Source organism: Colobus angolensis, unplaced genomic scaffold (genome assembly GCF_000951035.1).
Source record: "Colobus angolensis palliatus isolate OR3802 unplaced genomic scaffold, Cang.pa_1.0 Scaffold240, whole genome shotgun sequence".
In the NCBI taxonomy this organism is placed as follows: domain Eukaryota; kingdom Metazoa; phylum Chordata; class Mammalia; order Primates; family Cercopithecidae; genus Colobus; species Colobus angolensis.
The window spans coordinates 805883-825291 of NW_012115600.1; the positions used below are offsets into that span (position 1 = coordinate 805883).

At 43.6% G+C, this 19409-nt stretch overlaps 2 protein-coding genes across 2 annotated transcripts in view; one reads left to right on the forward strand and one right to left on the reverse strand.

Annotated features, from left to right (window-relative positions):
• The window catches only part of KDM1A (lysine (K)-specific demethylase 1A), a 73609-nt gene extending 60641 nt beyond the window's left edge, over positions 1-12968 (forward strand). The window contains exons 11-19 of the mRNA XM_011945550.1: positions 229-363; positions 1128-1201; positions 2304-2415; positions 6236-6368; positions 7995-8182; positions 8558-8672; positions 10765-10892; positions 11539-11685; positions 12466-12968. Coding sequence (XP_011800940.1) covers positions 229-363; positions 1128-1201; positions 2304-2415; positions 6236-6368; positions 7995-8182; positions 8558-8672; positions 10765-10892; positions 11539-11685; positions 12466-12651 — 1218 coding nt within the window. The 3' untranslated portion in view covers positions 12652-12968. The remainder of the gene's footprint in view (positions 1-228; positions 364-1127; positions 1202-2303; positions 2416-6235; positions 6369-7994; positions 8183-8557; positions 8673-10764; positions 10893-11538; positions 11686-12465) is intronic.
• Positions 12969-17588: 4620 nt separating this feature from the next.
• LUZP1 (leucine zipper protein 1) overlaps positions 17589-19409 on the reverse strand; it is a 105595-nt gene continuing 103774 nt past the window's right edge. The window contains exon 5 of the mRNA XM_011945551.1: positions 17589-18534. Coding sequence (XP_011800941.1) covers positions 18376-18534 — 159 coding nt within the window. The 3' untranslated portion in view covers positions 17589-18375. The remainder of the gene's footprint in view (positions 18535-19409) is intronic.

The window sequence follows — 19409 nt, forward strand, 5'->3', positions numbered from 1 at the left end:
AACCCGGGAGGCAGAGCTTGCAGTGAGCTGAGATCCGGCCACTGCACTCCAGCCTGGGTGACAGAGCGAGACTCCGTCTCAAAAAAAAAAAAAAGAATTCTAAGGACCTTGCACTGTAGCCCTGTTTTGTTGTGATAGCAGTTTTGAGGAGCCAAAAAAGGGTACATGTGATACAGACATAAACTACATTACTATCTGGAGTGATAAATTTGTGCTTTTCCTTCTTAGATGGTAAATTTGAAAGAGAAAATTAAAGAACTCCATCAGCAATACAAAGAAGCATCTGAAGTAAAGCCACCCAGAGATATTACTGCTGAGTTCTTAGTGAAAAGCAAACACAGGGATCTGACCGCCCTATGCAAGGTGTGGTATACATACAGGCCTAACTGGTTTTACTTGGAATCCTAAGAAATAGCACAGATCTGGGGAATTTTGGAAAAGAGAGCTACTAGCCAATCACAAGTGCCTTCAGTGCAATGAAGACGATTTGGTACATAATGAGCCATGGGGATTTAATGGGTTAATTTGGTTTAAGACCTGCTTGTCCTGCAGAATTCTTATCCTGTCTTAATAATCTCATCATTTTATCTTAAATCTCAGTTTAGCCGTAACAGTTTAGAGTAAGAGTATTAAACATGGACTTCAGAGTCATTTGGGGTCAAACTGTCTGATTCAAATCCCTAACTTGGAGTCTCGAGCCATGTAACCTTGGACTCCTTAATTGCCTCATCTGTAACATGGTCTTAACACCTACCTTGTAGGGTAATTGTGAAGCTTAAATAAAATTATGTATAAAATGCTTACCCAGTGCCAGGGACATGGCATGCTTATGAAATGGTACTTGCTATGATTTTTCATCCCCACTTTGTAGCACACTAATATGTTTCTTCTATTATTTTCTCCTGTGTGCGCCCTGCCTCCCCCTAATATTCCAGGCCCCCAATTGTAACTTGTCTCCAAAAACAAAAATCTCTGAGCTCTATCTAACCCCAGCCTAAAATTGAGCCACACTTCCTATACGTGATCTGAAGAGGAAATATGATCCAGACCTTATATTTTGTGGTATAAAGAAACTGGGTGGATATCTGACCCTTGAGGATAACTCAGATTCACTTAATTTTTATCAGGAATATGATGAATTAGCTGAAACACAAGGAAAGCTAGAAGAAAAACTTCAAGAATTAGAAGCGAATCCCCCAAGGTAAGGAAAACAAACACAAAAGTTCAGAGGGATAGCTTTTACTGTTCTTTCAGTTTGATTTAGAAGGAAAATTGCAAATCATAGTGAGCTTTTATTTATGTTCAGTGAGTGGTTTAAATTGTCAAATAAATTAATGTGTGACTACTTGTGAGGTTTCTAAATCCCCTGCTCCTATATTTTAATGTGTCCTAGATACCTAAACAGATTGTTTCTAAAGAGAGAGCCTTTCTCCATAAGATCTGATATTTGGATAAAGATGCAATAGATGGAAATTATCTTTTTTGAGGGGGTAGAAGGTGCTGTTGCTTTATACTTCCATAATTTGGGGAACTAGGGGGGTATTATACTTTTATTTCCACTGGGTTTTTGACAGTGAATGCTGGTGAAATGTTTTCACTTGCATCCAGCCTCCACGTAAATCTGTTTTGTTCTGTATTCAAGGATGCTGCCCATCCTTTCTTTTTTTGAGATGGAGTCTCGCTCTTGTCGCCCAGGCTGGAGTGCAGTGATGTGATCTCAGCTCACTGCAACCTCCACCTCCTGGGTTCAAGCGATTCTCTTGCCTCAGCCTCCTGAGTAGCTGGGATTACAGGTGCCGCCATCGTGCCCAGCTAATTTTTGTATTTTTAGATGGCATTTCACCTGTTGGCCAGGCTGGTCTCAAACTCCTGACCTTAGGTGATGCACCTGCCTCGACCTCCCAAAGTGCTGGGATTACAGGCATGCGCCACCGCGTCCAGCCTGCCCATCCTTTCTATAGAATCTATGCTGTGTGTAAAATATAAGACTTTTTTTTTTTTTTACAACTAATAAGCTTTTATGATATAAGGTAATTTCATATGAAGAATTCTTTTTTTTTTTTTCCCCCAGACAAATGAGGCCTACAGGTAATTTGCTTTACATAGTGAGCTTGGCACTGCTCTAGACATCAGAGATAAAGAGGTTAATAAGACAGATAAGATGCTACTTTTTGATTTGTAATTTCTTCATATAAGGCACAGCCCTGGCTTAGATTCCGCCACAGTTACTGAGATCACCTACATCACACTGAGAGAACTAGTGATATCCTTTAATAATCCTGTACTCCTTTGTTCTTTTGCAGTGATGTGTATCTCTCATCAAGAGACAGACAAATACTTGACTGGCATTTTGCAAATCTCGAATTTGCTAATGCCACACCTCTCTCAACTCTCTCCCTTAAGCATTGGGATCAGGTAAGTTTCCCTTATTGTTTTTTTTTGTTGCACATGTCTTTGAGAGAGATTGTAAGAGAAACAGTTAATTTTGTATGTGTGTTTTTAAACAGCTTTAGTAAGAGACATCATTTAAATACAGTGAAATTCACCTATTTTTAAGTGAACAGTTTATTGATTTGCCAGATTTCAGTCATAAGCCCCCATACAATCAGGATATAGAACATTCCCATCATCCTGAAACGTTTTCTCCTGCTCCTTTGTAGTTAATCCCCCGTGCTCTGGCTCCTGGCCCTGGACAACCACGGATTTGCTTTATCACTGTAATTTTGTTTATTCTACAGTTTCATATAAAGTGAATCATACAGTACATAGCTTTTTGTGTGTGATGTATTTCACTTAGTATTTTTGAGATGTGCATGAAGTTTTTGAGATTCATCTTTTTTGCCTCTATCAGTTGTTTGTTCCTTTTTATTATTTATTAGAATTCCACTGTGTGGATGCACCCCAGGTCGCTTATCCTTTCACTGGCGCCTGAATGGGCTTTTGGGTTGTTTCCCTTTTTTGACTTCTAATGAACGAAGCTGCTTAAGAATGTTCATGTCTTTCTCTTGAGTAAATATGAATGGAATCACTGGGTACTGTGGAAAGTGGATTTTTAACTTTATAAATCAGCTTCCAAAATATTTTCCAAATTGCCTTCCTGCCAACAATGTATGAAAATTCCATTTTCTCCAAATTCTCACCAATCTTGGTAATGCCAGTTTTTAAAATGTCAGCCATTCTAATAGGTATGGTAGTATTTGCATTTCTCTGATGACTAGTAATGTAGAGCATCTCTTCCTGAGCTTATGAGCCATTCATGTGTCATCTTTGAGTAAATGTCTGCTCAGATCTTTTGCCTATTAAAAAAGTCTGATTGTCTGCTTGTTGATGAGTTTGAAGTTTATTATGTTCTTTAAATTCTAGGCAGAAGTCCTTTTTCAGATTTATGTTTTGCAAGTATTTATTTCCTTCTCATCTGTGGCTTGTCTTTAATTTTGTAAATCTATCTCAGAGTAAAAGTTTTTACTTCAATTTTTTTCTTTTGAGATAAGGTCTTGCTTTGTTGCTCAGGCTGGAGTGGTGTGATCGTGTCTCCCTTGCAGCCTTGACCTCCTGGGCTAAAGTAATCTTCCAGTCTTGGACTCCCATTCCTATTTATAAACTTTTTCTTTTAAACTATGTTCTTTCTGTATCCTGAAAAAAATCTTTGTCTTACGTGAGGTACAAAGATTTTATCCTGTGTTCTCTTGCAGAAATTGTATGGGTTTAGCTCTTACGTTTAGGTCTATACTCCATTTTGAGTTAATTTTTGTGTATAAGGAAAGGTAAGTGAAGGGTTCATGTTTTTCCATATAGTTATGTAATTATTATTCCAGCAACATCCTTTTCTTCATTTGTCTTGGCGCCTTTGTTGAAAATTAATTGGCATGTAAGCATGAGTATTTAAGGTTGTCTTTTCTGTTAATTTATATGTCTATCTGTATGCCACTATCATACTGTCTTGCAAGCTCTCCAACTTTGTTCATTTTTTATTGTTTTGGCTATTTTAAAGTACATATTTTCATAACAGTTCAACTTGTCAATTTCTATGAAAATCACTTTCTGGGATTTTGATGAGGAGTGCATTAAATTTCTAGATCAATTTAGGGTGAATTGCCATCTTAACAATACTGAGTATTCTTATCCTTAAATACAGTGTACTTCTGCAAAAATGGTTTTCTTTCATTTATGTCAGTGATGTTTTATAGTTCTCAGTGGGCAGGGCTATGCCATCTTTTCTTGAATTTCAGTGTGATTTACTCTTCAAGTGAGAAATCACAGGGCTTCTTGAACCAATCTCTAAATCTGAGACTTTAACCAGACTTAAGGCAGTATAGGCTGGGTACGGTGGCTCACACCTTTTTAAACCCAACACCTTGGGAGGCCAAGGCGGGCGGATCAATTGAGGTCAGGAGTTCAAGACCAGCCTGGCCCTGTCTCTACTAAAAATACAAAAATTAGCCAGGCATGGTGGCAGTCACCTGTAATCCCAGCTACTTGGGAGGCTGAGGCATGAGAATTGCTTGAACCCAGGAGGTAGAGGCTGCAGTAAGCGGAGATCATGCCATTGCACTCCAGCCTGGGCAACAGAGCAAGACTCCATCTCAAAAAAAAAAAAGGAAAAAAACCAGTATGGAAGTAAATTATTAAATTTTTACTTATATATTTTAATTTACATTTTACATTTTCCTAATAAAAATTATTTTGACAGGCCGGGCGTGGTGGCTCATGCCTGTAATCCCAGCACTTTGGGAGGCCAAGGCGGGCGGATCACCGGAGGTCAGGAGTTCGAGACCAGCCTGGCCAACATGGTGAAACCCCATCTCTACTAAAAATACAAAATTAGCCCAGCGTGGTGTAGTCCCAGCTACTTGGGAGACTGAGGCAGAAGAATTGCTTGAACCCGGAAGGCGGAGGTTGTAGTGAGCCAAGATCGTGCCATTGCATTCCAGCCTGAGCAACAAGAGAAAAACTCCATCTCGGGAAAAAAAAAAAAAATTATTTTGACTTCTTAATCTTTATAAATAATCTGATATTTTTAGTATTTGAAGAGTTGAACTTGTTAGAGGTAAAGTCTTACGGAACTACCAGTTCCTTTATGATTTTTCATGTAAATACTAAATTAGGCCCTTGTATTCATTGATTTATCATTTGATGTTTCAATATTGTGTCTATTTGTAATAGTATAAAATTTTAAATGAGTGATTTCAACTAGAGTATTGCTGCCAGCCCAGCATTTTGATCTAATTTCCCCAAGAATTTCATGAAATTAGAAATCCTTACTAGCTTACCAAAAAAAAAAATGTTGTACAGAAAAATTTTCAGTAAATTCAGAGAAGTAAGATCATTTTGGGGATCTTTAAATCAGGTCAAATCCTGACTTTTTTTTACTGTGTGGACTGCCTTGGGCCACTCTTTATGATCCTAGATTACCTACATCTAGTTTGACTGACTTAGTTTTGGAAATCTTCCTCAACTTAAAACCTGTAAATTTAAAGAATAAAAACGGATTTTGCTCTCAGGTAAAAGAAAATGTAATCAGGACTGTGACCCTGATATCCTTCGAGTCTGTAATGTATTCAAAAGCCAGATAAATACACTTGATGTTTAATCATCTGAATTTCCTAGATTATCATTCTCCCTACCACCTCCCTACCCTAACCACCATAGGAGATCCGGACTTAGTGGTATTGCACTGGGATGATAAAAACTATCCAGAGAAGGCCAAGCGTGGTGGCTTATGCCTGTAATCCCAGCACTTTAGGAGGCTGAGGTGGGTGGGTCAGGAGTTTGAGACCAGCCTAGCCAACGTGGTGAAACCCTGTCTTCACTAAAAATACAAAAACTAGCTGGGTGTGGTGGCGCATGCCTGTAATCCCAGCAACTACTTAGGAAGCTGCGGCAAGAGAATCACTTGAACCCAGGAGTCTGAGGTTGCAGTGAGCCGAGATCATGCCACTGCACTCCAGCCTGGATGACAAAGCAAGACTCTGTATCAGGGAAAAAAAAAAAATCCAGGGAAGAAAGAAACTTCCCTAATCTCACTGCCCAAAGATTTAGGGACATTTTGGTGTTTTCTCTTCTTTCTTCAGTTTCCTTTGATAACTGTAACTAAATACTGAGTGGTTTGTTATTTAGTTTGCCTTAAAATATTGACTGTTTCCACAAGCTTGTGTTTTCATTGTTGTATAGAACTAGGTGCAAATGACACAGATTAAGAAAAGGTTGGAAACATGTTCTTTTCTCTCCTCTTTAGGATGATGACTTTGAGTTCACTGGCAGCCACCTGACAGTAAGGAATGGCTACTCATGTGTGCCTGTGGCTTTAGCAGAAGGCCTAGACATTAAACTGAATACAGCAGTGCGACAAGTTCGCTACACGGCTTCAGGTATGTCACTGCTTTACAAAAGGTAAGAGAGAACTCTCCTGAAACAGGACTGATCTTTTGTTAGGTATCAGGTACATTTCCTGATAGAGTGTTTAAACTATGACACCATAGGTAAAAACTGGCATTTACAGACAGTCGAGCCTATAGAGTCTTTGGTTCTAACTTTATCATTTTATAAACTGGGAAACTGAAGCAAGTTTTAGAGTTTCCAACTTGAGCTAGTTGGATATTATTGGTTGAGCATCCCTAATCTGAAAATCTGAAATCTGCAATGCCCCAGTGAGCATTTCCTTTGAGCACTATGTCAGTGCTCAAGAAGTTTTCCATTTTGGTGAGCCAGTGAGTTTGGATCCAATTTTGTTAAGTATATTCATAAATACCAGGATTTTGGCGCCTGGGCTCCAGTAGGACCCACCCCTTTTATTTCACCATCCGCATTTTGGTCGTTGGATTCATTTTGGCCTTTTCTATTCAGCTGGGCTAATTCGCTTACGTTTGGTTCCTAGTTCTGGAGCAGTCCTGCTAATAAGTTGGCTTCTTCAGAGATAGTTTCCCTGTGCTTGCTATGGGGATAGGCTCAATACTCATTATTATTGCTGCTTTCAGACTACATTTAATGTAAAGTGCAGGCAACTGTTGCGTTTTGAACTCCTCAAGATAGCTAGTCATCTCCCTCTCCGAGAACCCATGTGTGACTGTGTAGGCATGAGAAATGGAGACATAGCCATCAATCTTACCCCATGCTGCCCATGTCCTTAGAGTTACTGAGATCACCACAGATGTTTTGGTTTTTTCTAACAATCAGTGAAACAGTTTTCCATTTAACTTTCCCATCAGAGGCAGCTTCTAGTTGACAGTGCTGAGAAGATCTGCAGCCTTGAGCCTTTTGCAGGCAGACGGAGAACAGTGAGAATAGATGTTGTGCCGTTTTCTCTAGTTCTGCAGCCACAGAAAATGAGCATGTACTAAGCTTTCATATTTATTTTGAGAGAGAGAGAGAGATATATATATCTCTATATAAATATGGTATATAAACAGACATTCATTAAAAAATAAATGAGGAAAATGATGTTAACATAATTTCAGTACCCTCTCTGAGGTCAGCTTTGAGCTCATTCATACTCTGACAAGCTGAGGATGACTGTACATTCTCAAGCATAGCACGCTCCGCAGTTTTAGGCTGCATCCTCCAGATCTGCATCACAGCCTTCTTGTAGCATTCTTCTGTTGGTTGATAGTGAGCAACTAACCACAGTCAGAAGACATTGGTTCTGTTGGGATGAGCATTTTACTCTTTATTTTTGGTCTAAATGTACTTAACTTGAGTAAATGGTAAGGTCCTTTCATTAGTCTAGATCACCAGTGTATCAGGAGGGTAGTGTGGGGATGACAATCAAGGATTCTGAAGTTGACTACAAGGGTTTGAATCCTGGCACTTATTACCTGTGTGGCCTTAGATGTGTTATTTCACCTCTACCTCAGTTTTCTTATGTGAAACATGAAGGTAATGAAAATAGAAAAATGAGAACTGAGAGATGGATGTCCATCTGTTGTACACTAAATGTTCAGTGTCCTTATCAGTGCCATATTCATCACCACTAGTCTTTTCCCACCCAACCTCTGCAGGATGTGAAGTGATAGCTGTGAATACCCGCTCCACGAGTCAAACCTTTATTTATAAATGCGATGCAGTTCTCTGTACCCTTCCCCTGGGTGTGCTGAAGCAGCAGCCACCAGCTGTTCAGTTTGTGCCACCTCTCCCTGAGTGGAAAACATCTGCGGTCCAAAGGATGGGATTTGGCAACCTTAACAAGGTAGCTTGCCTTAGACACTTCCGTCTACAGATCTAATGTACAAATAGCAGTCTTAGTCATTTACTTGGTGAGGAGGGGGCCTTGCGTTTTTGGGCATTTGGCTATGCTCTCAATTGTGACATCAGGGCTGAGGCATGTCAGTTGATTCTCTTCAGTGTCTAAGTCTGTCATCAAGTGTCTGTTCATACGGACTTATTCTTATGGGGTCATTTCACAAACTCAAGCCTATAAACAGAGGATCGTAAATGTCATCCTAAATAATAAGAATTTCTGGGCTTATTTTGAACGCAGATTAGAAGAGACTTCAAGGAAGTCTCTTGAAGCCAGTATTATTTGGCTCCTGTCACTAGCTCATGTGCTTCTTTCTTACGGTAGGTGGTGTTGTGTTTTGACCGGGTGTTCTGGGATCCAAGTGTCAATTTGTTCGGGCATGTTGGCAGTACGACTGCCAGCAGGGGTGAGCTCTTCCTCTTCTGGAACCTCTATAAAGGTAAATGCCTTCTAATTTTAATCTTTTCCATATCCTCACAGGAATATAGAATTTGAAATATTTTGGGTTTTCTCAATATATATGCCTTAATTTCTCTCTTTATTAACTCAACAAACAATTCCTGAAATATCTTCTAGGTACTGGGGTGTAAAAATACCTGCCTTCAAGGAGCTCCCAACTTAGTGGGGATACAGTAAGCGGGGAAGCAGCCTTAGGACAGGGCAGTAGGTGGCATGACGGGCTGAACGCCCAGGTTACTGGAGGTCCACTCAGACTGGAGGGACAGGCCCAGGGAGGCTTCCTACCAGGGGAAGCTTGTGTTCTTCATTCTCAGACTGACTTGCCCCAATTCTTTGCTTGCTTCCCTTACAATGTATTTAAGAAATTCCTACCTCCTGTTCAGTTATTTTCTTCTGTAATTGGACTTAACTCTATGTAGACTTAAAGTATATTTGTACACCACCTCATTCCCAGAAAAGGCTGTAAAAAGAAGACATTGGCCTTGTCACTGCAGACACATCAGCTAACCGGCTTCCCCCCCATCCCCAGTTCTTTCCATTACTCCTCATTACCCAGTGGTGAATGGTCTTTCACACCCCAGCGCCTCTAACTTCACAGAGGGGGAACTTGGCTCCCTGAGCACATTGCTTTCTGACAGCAGCAGCGTGTCTTTTCCCCATCCAGGCTGTCAAGTCCTGTCAGTGCCAGCCTTATAATGTCTTGCAAACCTATTTACTTTTTTCTATTGCCTACCTCCCAGTCCAAGCCATTCTTACCTACTGCCTGGACAGTTACCAATAGCTACTACTGCTATTCCTGCTTCTTTTAGCGACTTTCTTTTTTTTTTTTTTTTTTTGAGACGGAGTCTCGCTCTGTCGCCCAGGCTGGAGTGCAGTGGCCGGATCTCAGCTCACTGCAAGCTCCGCCTCCCGGGTTCACGCCATTCTCCTGCCTCAGCCTCCGGAGTAGCTGGGACTACAGGCAGCCGCCACCTCGCCCGGCTAGTTTTTTGTATTTTTTAGTAGAGACGGGGTTTCACCGTGTTAGCCAGGATGGTCTCGATCTCCTGACCTCGTGATCCGCCCGTCTCGGCCTCCCAAAGTGCTGGGATTACAGGCTTGAGCCACCGCGCCCGGCCCTTTTAGCGACTTTCTGCTGCTGAAAGAAAATGTTCAAACTCCTTATCTTGGCCCATGCTAAGGTTCTTCATTATCTAACTCATCTCTACTTCCTTGTCCATCCCCAGAACAGCATATTTCGCTGTTCTCACATCCTGGAAGACACCATGCTGTTTTCTGCTTCAGAGCCTCTACATGTACTGTGGTCTAGGCCTGGGGGGGGCTGCTTCTCCCCCCACCCTCTCGACCCCACTTCCTTCACAGCCTGTCTTATTCAGCATTCAGGTCTTGACATAAATGTCAGTATTTCAGAGACTTCCGGGACACACACATCTCCACTGCACCAAATGTAAATTAAATTTACCCCGTATGCTTTTCCCTATAGCCTACTTTTTCTTCATAGCTTTTATCACAGTTAATAATTATCTGTGTAATTTTGCATCTGTTGCTCTATTGGAGTATATAGTTTACATCTTTTTTATCCCCCTCTTCTAGTAGTGTGCTTACCACCTATATCTGTTGCATAACTACTCACCAGATGGGTGACTGAAGACAGTCCTGGGCTTGGAGGGGCCTGGGATGGCTGAAAGGGAGGTAGCCATTGTCATGGAGCTATCTAAGGTAGTCAAGGTTAAGAATTCTGTGCCAAAGTAAAGGGATGCTTAATAATTCCCTTTTATTAGCAAGATCTGAAATTATATCTTCGGAACTGCAGTATTTTGTCAAGTTAGAAGCAGTGAGGTGCCTGTGAATCTTACTTCACTCTGTAGTCTGCCAGCTCCCAGTGGTTGGTTTCTGGCGACTACAGTTCCATAGGCTGTTTCAGAAACATAATTTGTCTCTTTGCATTTCATTGGTGCTGCGTGTGTCTTGTCATCAGATTTCAGAGCACCAGGAATAAGGTGGGGCCTGATAAGGACATTTTGAAGAAAGTATGTAGGAAAACCCTAGAATTATCCTTTCTGTTTCCCCAGCTCCAATACTGCTGGCACTAGTGGCAGGAGAAGCGGCTGGTATCATGGAAAACATAAGTGACGATGTGATTGTTGGCCGATGCCTGGCCATTCTCAAAGGGATTTTTGGTAGCAGTGCAGTACCCCAGGTAAGTAGATAGGTGAGGTAAGCAGGGATCTAGGGTTCAAACTCAACCAAGGTTTAATGTATTTGCAGCATGTTCTTGGTCAGGACAGTTTAAGCTAGAATTGAGGTGTGTGCCTTTACATGAATATTAATTTTTGGAGTTCATGGCCTAAGCATGGGGTTCAGAAAAGCCCCCCAGAACAAGAGCTGGGGAATCTGAAGGCCGTTAGCTACATTTCTCCTCTGGCTTTAGAGTCACACCATACCCCTGACATTTTAGACAAAATGGCCAAACTCCAGTGAGTATCTCTGGGAAGTTTTCAGAGAACCTCTTGGTACTTTTTCCTGTTCTTTGAAATACTTTAACCCCTTAGGATTCCTTTGAAGGGAAGCATATTGTGAATTTATAAAAGAGAATAAAGGCCAAACCCTGTGTAGATCTCTGGATTCATAGACAGGAAGGCAACATGGAGGCATCCTTCCTGTCTGAAGTCCTTTTGTCCACGTCTATTTTAAAGCAGAGCATTCATCACTTGATCACTGGCTCTCACATCTGTTGCCCCTCTTTCTCTCACTTATATCTCCACCCACCACTGCTTTTCCACCTTTCAAGGATTGATTTGTCCTTGGTATATCGTAATGACTTTTGCTCCTGGTTTTTCTTTTAGCCCAAGGAAACTGTGGTGTCTCGTTGGCGTGCTGATCCCTGGGCCCGGGGCTCTTATTCCTATGTTGCTGCAGGATCATCTGGAAATGACTATGATTTAATGGCTCAGCCCATCACTCCAGGCCCCTCGATTCCAGGTGCCCCACAGGTGAGAACTGGCAAACTGTCTGGGCTTATTTGGGAAGAGGCCAGGATCTCATGATGTCCCTGATTTTTTTTTCAGATTTTAGTCATTCTATCTTCGGACCTTTCAGATAACCAAGCACAGAGTTAAAAGGGTGGCACCATTTCTGATTTCTCATCATTTGGTTTTGTAAATCTAGGCAGTCTGCATTCAGAATGGAGGAGTCCAGAGTATAAGTCAGATAACATTTTTCCTTATTCAGGTTTTCCCCCTAAAAAACAAAACCATTTTTAATTGCACTTCCATTTTGTAATGGCTCACAGGATTGCTGCAAGGTCTCAATTACTAGGGGCTTCCAAGGCATTCCTGAGAAATAACCCTGGGTCCTTATCTAGACCCTTATGCCAGACCCCACTCCAAGAGCAGTAAGAATTCCTCAGTGTCATAGCCCAGACCTGCTCTGAGCTGCAAGGCTGAAGTGTCCCTGATCACCAAATGTCCTGTGCTTCAGGGTAGTGAGGCTCCCTCCCAGAAGGTACTGAGGGAAGGACGCTCTAGAATTGGGTATCTAAACTGATGAGAACACGTTAAGCATCACTTTAGGACTGGGGCTAGGTGGAGTTTTATTGTTTCATTTCTACTTGTCAATTCTGGGAAAATGTCTACTGATAAGGGAGATTCAGATAGAATGATGGATAGTAATTGGGGGGTCAGCCTTTACAAGGTCAACAGGAATTTAGTAATTTAAGTACAAGAATAAAGGTGTATGTGCAACCTGCCAATTTTCTTTTTCCCCTAAAACAGCCGATTCCACGACTCTTCTTTGCGGGAGAACATACAATCCGTAACTACCCAGCCACAGTGCATGGTGCTCTGCTGAGTGGGCTGCGAGAAGCAGGAAGAATTGCAGACCAGTTTTTGGGGGCCATGTATACGCTGCCTCGCCAGGCCACACCAGGTGTTCCTGCACAGCAGTCCCCAAGCATGTGAGACAGATACATTCTAAGAGAAGAGGCCCATGTGCCTGTTTCTGCCGTATAAGCAAGGCTCTTCTAGCAATACTAGATCCCACTGAGAAAGTCCACCCTGGCACCTGGGCTCCTGATCGGCTGCTGGAGCTCCTGATTTGACAAGGGAGGTTGCCTCCTTTGAATGACCTAGAGCAGAGGGAGGAACTTTGTCTATTAGTTTGGAATTGTGTTCTTCATAAAGACTGAGGCAAGTGCTGTGAAGTAACATCTTAGTCTCTTCGTTTTTTGTTTTTTTTTTTAATATATTTTGAGAATAAAACTTCATATAAAATTGGCCCGTCTGTTCCTTTGGGTTGGAGTTACATACAAGATGGGGGCGTTACTCCTTTGGAAATGCCAAGTTTATCCTATGACAATAGTAATATATGTTTTCTCCATGTTTAAATAAGGAAGATATTTATATAAAAGAGAAAAATGGCTTGATCAAGTCAGAAGATAAGGTAGGGGGGCGGTCCTGTAGAAGCAGTGGATTTCCTAGTCAGTGGGACTAGACTTCCCCACTGGGGAGGGGTGTGGTGGTGTGCCAAGAACATGGGTATTAGGAAACTTTGGATGAACTTTCAAGATAAAACACAAGAGCTGAAACAAAGTTTGAGCCTTTGGGAGACGACTCTGCCTTTATTCCCGATTCCCTCCATGGGTATGTGCTAAAACTTCCCAGTTCTACTAAAGGTGTTGGTGTACATTTTGGGAAGCACACTACGTAAGAGCAAGGGCTTAGGTAACAACTGGTTTAACAAATTGCCACAAACTTAGTGGCTCTTTAAAAAAAAAATCTAAAGTCCTGGATGCTTAAAGTCTAAAATGGGTCTACAGGGCTGCATTCATTATGGAGGCTCTCAGAGCGGGGAAGATCAGTTCATTTCCTTGCTCTTTTCAGCTTCTGGGGTGGGAAGGCTTGTGGCTCCTACCTCCATCCGCAGAGCACCTAACGCCAATCTCTGCTTCCATCATCACATTACCTTCTCCTGTAGTCAAATCTTTGTCTCCCTCTTAAAAGGATATACCTGTGATTACATTTTAAGGCCCACCTGGATCATCTAGGATGATCTCCCTCATCCCAGAATCCTTACCGGCAAAGTCCCTTTTGCCCATATAAGATAAAAACATGTTACATGCTGGTTCCTTACCAGGGGCTCCTGCAGATAAACGCAGTTACTACAAATCCAAGTAATGCCCCTTAAATGTGGTTTTATTCTTAGTATGAGTTAAGGGACATAATTTATATCGTTGGTCTGACTGGAATTCCAGATGAAAATGGAGAAGGCTTTTTCCCCCTAGTCTTAAGAATTGGTGACAACATGGAAAGAATCTGCACACCAGGATCAGGGCAAGTGGCGGAACCGATGAAAAGGCATGGACCTCGGCATACACCTGCGTTTGAATCTGAGTTCTGCCATCAACATTGTTACTTCATGGGGATTAGCTAAGGTATCTAATCCGGGGTAGGTCCCTTAAGAGTTTTTGTTTTTTAAACAGATGGCATAGGCAGCTTGAGAGAGAGATGACTCGATCTGGCAACAATGGGCAAGCCTGAAAATTAAATGTTGCAAAGAAATAGCTGCTGATTATAACTCCAGTTATGTGGGTCCTACGCATGTCCTTTTCTAAGCCTCAGTTAATGTTTCCAGTCCTTGCAGTATCAGTAATTGGTTAGGTAAAATACCCAGTTCTAAGCATACAATGAAATATACTAGAGCTGTGTCAATGCATAGAAGACAGATACACAGGGATGACATTAACACTCGCATCACAGACTCGCACAGAGTATATATGGAAACGAGGGAGCTTTATTGGTTACATATTGTACTGCAGAGCCAACAGAGAGCATTCGCGCCAGAGGATACATGCAGACAGGCAGCTCCAATGATACACATGCACCCAAGGAGCCCTGAGCCACTGCTCTGCCCTGGTTTCCAGCGACAGGTTCCGGCCTCCTTGGTCCCATGCTTGGAGCAGGAATGTAGAAGCTGCTGCACCTAGACTCCAAGGGGCAGGGGTGAGACCAGAGCACCTGCCTGAGCAAGTAGGTGTGGACCAACAGACTGCCCCCAACAAAGGGGCCTATAATGCAATAACAGTTTATTTGAGGGCTACCTTCTTAGCCCTCTCAATCTTTAAAATACAAAAAAATAGACTTTATTCTCTTAAAAATACATTCCATTCAGTATGTTCTGAGCTGGGAAGCAGCAGGAAAATAGGGCCCCTTTCTCCTATGATCTTGGTTGTGAGGTTTTGAGGAGAACCCTGTTCCCCACTCGGGGTATTCAAAACATAATCCCTAAAAGCAGCTCTTTCCAAAGCAATCTTGTCAGAGAAGTAACAAAACCTCCTAACAAGGTAGCGAGGGACCCAGCCTCTGGGTCCCCATTCCTTTATTGGGAAGTGGCACTGACCCACTAAATATAAAGAACTAAAACTGCCCCAGGACGACAAGTCCAAGAACATTATAGCGCCCCCCACATCCCGAACACTCCCATGAGAGGGGGTTATTTATGTGCAAGCTTGCCTGCAGCTGAGGGTGAGGTGGCATCCTTGGCCCCACTGCAGATCCCTTTAATCCACACTGACTTTTTCATTGCCACCCAAAAACAAAAAAAACAGCCGCAGCTTATTTATCCACCTTCAGCTTTCTCTGGTTTAGTATCCGAGTGGCAAAAAAACAGCAGCAGGTGGAAGAGATCAGCTGCTGGTACTAAGCCAGCTCCACTCCCTCCAACCAAGCAGCTCTATTACCAGGTCCCCCAACTCACTAGGAACCCTCCAACAACCATACACCTGCCACTAAAATTTAAGAGCCAAGCTATGGAAGAAACTTGTCATAAAAGTGGGTTTGCTGACTGGGGGCAGTGAGACTATTTGGCTTGATTAAACAACTATTCAACTACAGGTCTCCCCTCTACTTGGAGGCTTCCTCCAGGACCCCTGACGATGAGGCCTGGGTCCAAACAGTCACACCTCAGTTGCTTTCCAGAAACATGCCTCCCAACTTTGGGATTTGAGAGCCAGCCTTGCCAGCCATTTGAAGCCCAGAGAAACTGAGCCTCCAGCCTTTACTTGCTATTACAATGTTATTTTCTGCAATGCTGAGGACATTTAAAAATAAAATCTATCTAGAAAGTGTGCAGATTAAAGAAACAAAATATCCTGAAATAACTGTTACAATCAAATCCTATTGCACTCAGATTTCAAGATGACAGCCCCAGCAAAAGGGCTTCACAGCTGTCCCTCTTCCACAGGACATTTTGAGTAGCAGCAGATGTTGGTGCTGCTGAAATGTGGAAAGATCCAGACTTTGGCACCAGGAGCTATATAGCACCAGAATCCAGGGCTCCAACACCCAAACACAAGAATTATTGGCGAGATCTTTTTAAGCATGGCTTGGCGCCCTTCTGTTTCCATCAGCAGAGAAGAGCCACAGACTTAGTTTCCTATACCTTCAGTTGACCACCATGGAGGTTGATTTCCTTTGAACTCTCAAGGCTGCCAACCAGTGAAGGAGAATGGCAGGGAGGCCGCAAGTGAGGGACCGCAGCCTTCCTTGAGTGAGCTAGTTTCTGGCCAGTGAGCCAGGAGAAGCAGCAGGAAGAGATCCTGGAAATAGCATCTTGAGCATTAGAGGTGGGGATGTGGAGAGGAAAGGCAGGCCACATGACAATGCCTTTAGATTGGCAACTCTAGGAAACAGAAGTATGAGCAATAGATTCCTGTCCCTGAAAGTAAGGTAGGTGCTCCCCAAGCCTCCTCACTGCCAAATCTGATGCAGACAAGGGCAGGATGAACACTGATTCCCATGCTGAGTGAAGGCAGGGAAGACAAATTCCTCTGGAGGAAGTCTTGAGTCTTCCTCTTGCCAGGAGATTCATAGGAGATGCACAGGAACAGGAGATACACAGACTTGGGTACTTTCCATAACATCTAGACTCCTAGAAAGCCAGGAGATACTGTGTGGCACTGGACAAGGCTGATGCCACAAAGAGCCTCAAAGACCATCCAATCTAATCCCTTCACTTTGCAGACTGGGAAACAGGCCCAGGGAGCTTCTCTGAGCTCATCCCCATGAGATTAAAACATGAGGAAACTAAAAAACAAGGCCCCGAAAAACAATTGAGGGCAGGGGGGAAGAACCCACATGGATGATACCTTCCAAAAGCAAAAATCATCCCATACTATTACAGATGGTGAGAACAGGAGAACCTCAGAATACCAGATTTGGTGCCCTTAGAGATCATCCATTTCAAAGAACTCATTTTACAGACAGGGAAACTGAGGCTCCAAGAAGGCAATGACTCACCCAAGGTCACACAGCAAGGAAGTAAAGCCATGGGGAAAAAAACACAGCTTACGAGACTGCTAGTTTAATGTTTTCTCATTCTGAGGGCAATAGTGTCTGCTTCATAAAGGTAGCCTTTGAAAGAGGATCCCTTCTTTGAATTGAAAGAATGCTACAGAAAAAGCATTGCCAAGAATATACAATTCTTTTCAACTTCCCCATATGACTGGTGTAAGGAACCTAACCAATTTATTTATGTGGCTTTCTGAAAGGTTTGCTGCATTTTGAACTACATAAACCTGAGGCCCTCAATGGGTATGTATGTATCACCTCTCCTCCAACGAAGTCATCATGATGGTCGACTTGCAGAAATCCGGGGCCCACTTCTGTAGGAATGCATCAGCTTGGTAAAGTGCAATGCCTCCTCCATGGGGGACGGAGGAGGAGGAACAGGAGGGAGTAGTCTCATAGTCCATGCCTCTCATGGAGCTATTGCTTGTGGAGTGACTAAAGGGGAGTCACTTCGGGTCTGCTTTCCCCCGTGCTGGGCACTTCCTAGAAGGCAGAGGATGCTGGGTCAGGCCCAGCTTAGCCTAGGGATTTTCCCAAGGTGGAAACAATGAAGAGAGAGCAGGCGATGCCAGCAGCATTACTGGTGCTTGGGAAAGGAGATGCATGAGGCTTGCACCTCCAGGTGCCTTTGAAAGGTGAGCAGAGAGAGCTGGGGTTGGGGAAGGATGATGTCATTCCAATGGGTATCCGCATGGGTATCTGCATGCTCTGCTTCCAGGAGACTGGTCAGCCAGGGGCCAGGTCAAACTTCAACCTAAAGGGTAGTCTCAATCCTTTAGAGGCAGCACAGACCCCTTTCTGCTTTAAAAGGCTGCGGAAAAGAACTCCAAGGAGAAAGAAATGAAAGCCCCCTAGATGGCGCTAATGGCTGGTAAATCTTACGGGGTACTTGAGCCCACTGGGCAAATGAGGAGTGAAGTGGATATAGTGAGACTGAGAAATCAGAACATTAACCACACAGACAGGGGCTGTCTTAGGATCCAGAAACAACCCACCAAGGAGCCGAGAAGAACTTTTGACTCCTGTGGTGTGGTGGGGACTTTATCTTCCCCCGTTTGGGGGCCAGAATGGTCCAACTACTTGGTTGACAGGGACAAGGAGAGAGAGAGGACTCGTGCATTGGGGAAGGTTGGGCCTGGGTGACTGTCCAGCTTGTAGTCTCTGATTCCCTCTGGCCAAATGGCAAAAATTACCTGAGCCACAGCCCAGCTCTACCACAGTTTCCCAGCCAAGGCTTGTGTCTTGCCTGGTTAACTGGCCTTGGATCCTTCATGGGGCAGGACAGTGGAGAGAGCTAAGAAGCAGGAGCAGAGGGTAGACAGGAGACACCCAGCGGGTTCAGTTCTCCTCAGCACAGGGCCTGGTTGGCCGTAATTGTTCCTCGGCCCGTACTCGCCCAGGTTCTGGCAGCCCCTGTTTCCCAGGCAGTTCAGACGGATCCAGGGAGTTGTGCAGTTGCCTGTAGACACTGAGTGTACAGTCTTCCCCTTCTTCCTCCTGTGCCAATAGATAACAAAAGTGCGCTGTGGAGATCAGTAAAGTGAGGAACAAGACACCCTCACCTGCTACCACAGTGGGTCCCTTCTAACCTAGCAGAGGCAGATACAGCCCAGACAGGCCATAAGTGAACTGCAAAGATATGCTTTTGCCTGAGTACGGGCCAATATGTAAGTTCCTTGGAAATCGAGTAGACCGGGAACTCCAAGCTGCTAGGAACCATCAGGGTAGGCTAGGAGGAGGCTCACAACGGAACAGGAGCCATAGAGAGGACAGAGCCTGGAATGGGGGCATGGGACTGGTGCCCCTGAGGAGGGGCCGGCAGTCTGAGTTCTGCACATGCATGCAGGCTGCATGATTCTGGGGATGAGACCCATCCACATCCTTGGAGGGGAGCTGAAGAGAGGTCCGGACAGCTCTCTTCCTCCTTCCCACATACAAACTACCAAAAAGCTCACATGGCCGTCTCTCATCCTTTATCTCTCCTCTTAAATGTCCAAAGCTTCTGGGGCCTAAACAGCTGTCTTTCTCCCTATTCCTAGAATTCTACCTTATTTTTTTGAGATGAAGTCTCGCACTGTCTCCCGGGCTGGAGTGCAATGGCACAGTCTCAGTTCACTGCAACCTCTGCCTCCCGGTTCAAGCGATTCTCCTGCCTCAGCCTCCCAAGTAGCTTGGATTACAAGCACGCACCACCACACCTGGTGTTTTTTTGTTTGTTTGTTTGTTTTTGAGACGTTGTTTCGCTCTTGTTGCCCAGGCTGGAGTGCAATGGCGCGATCTCGGCTCACTGCAACCTCCACCTCCCGGGTTCAAGTGATTCTCCTGCCTCAGCCTCCTGAGTAGCTGGGATTACAGGCATGTGCCACCACACC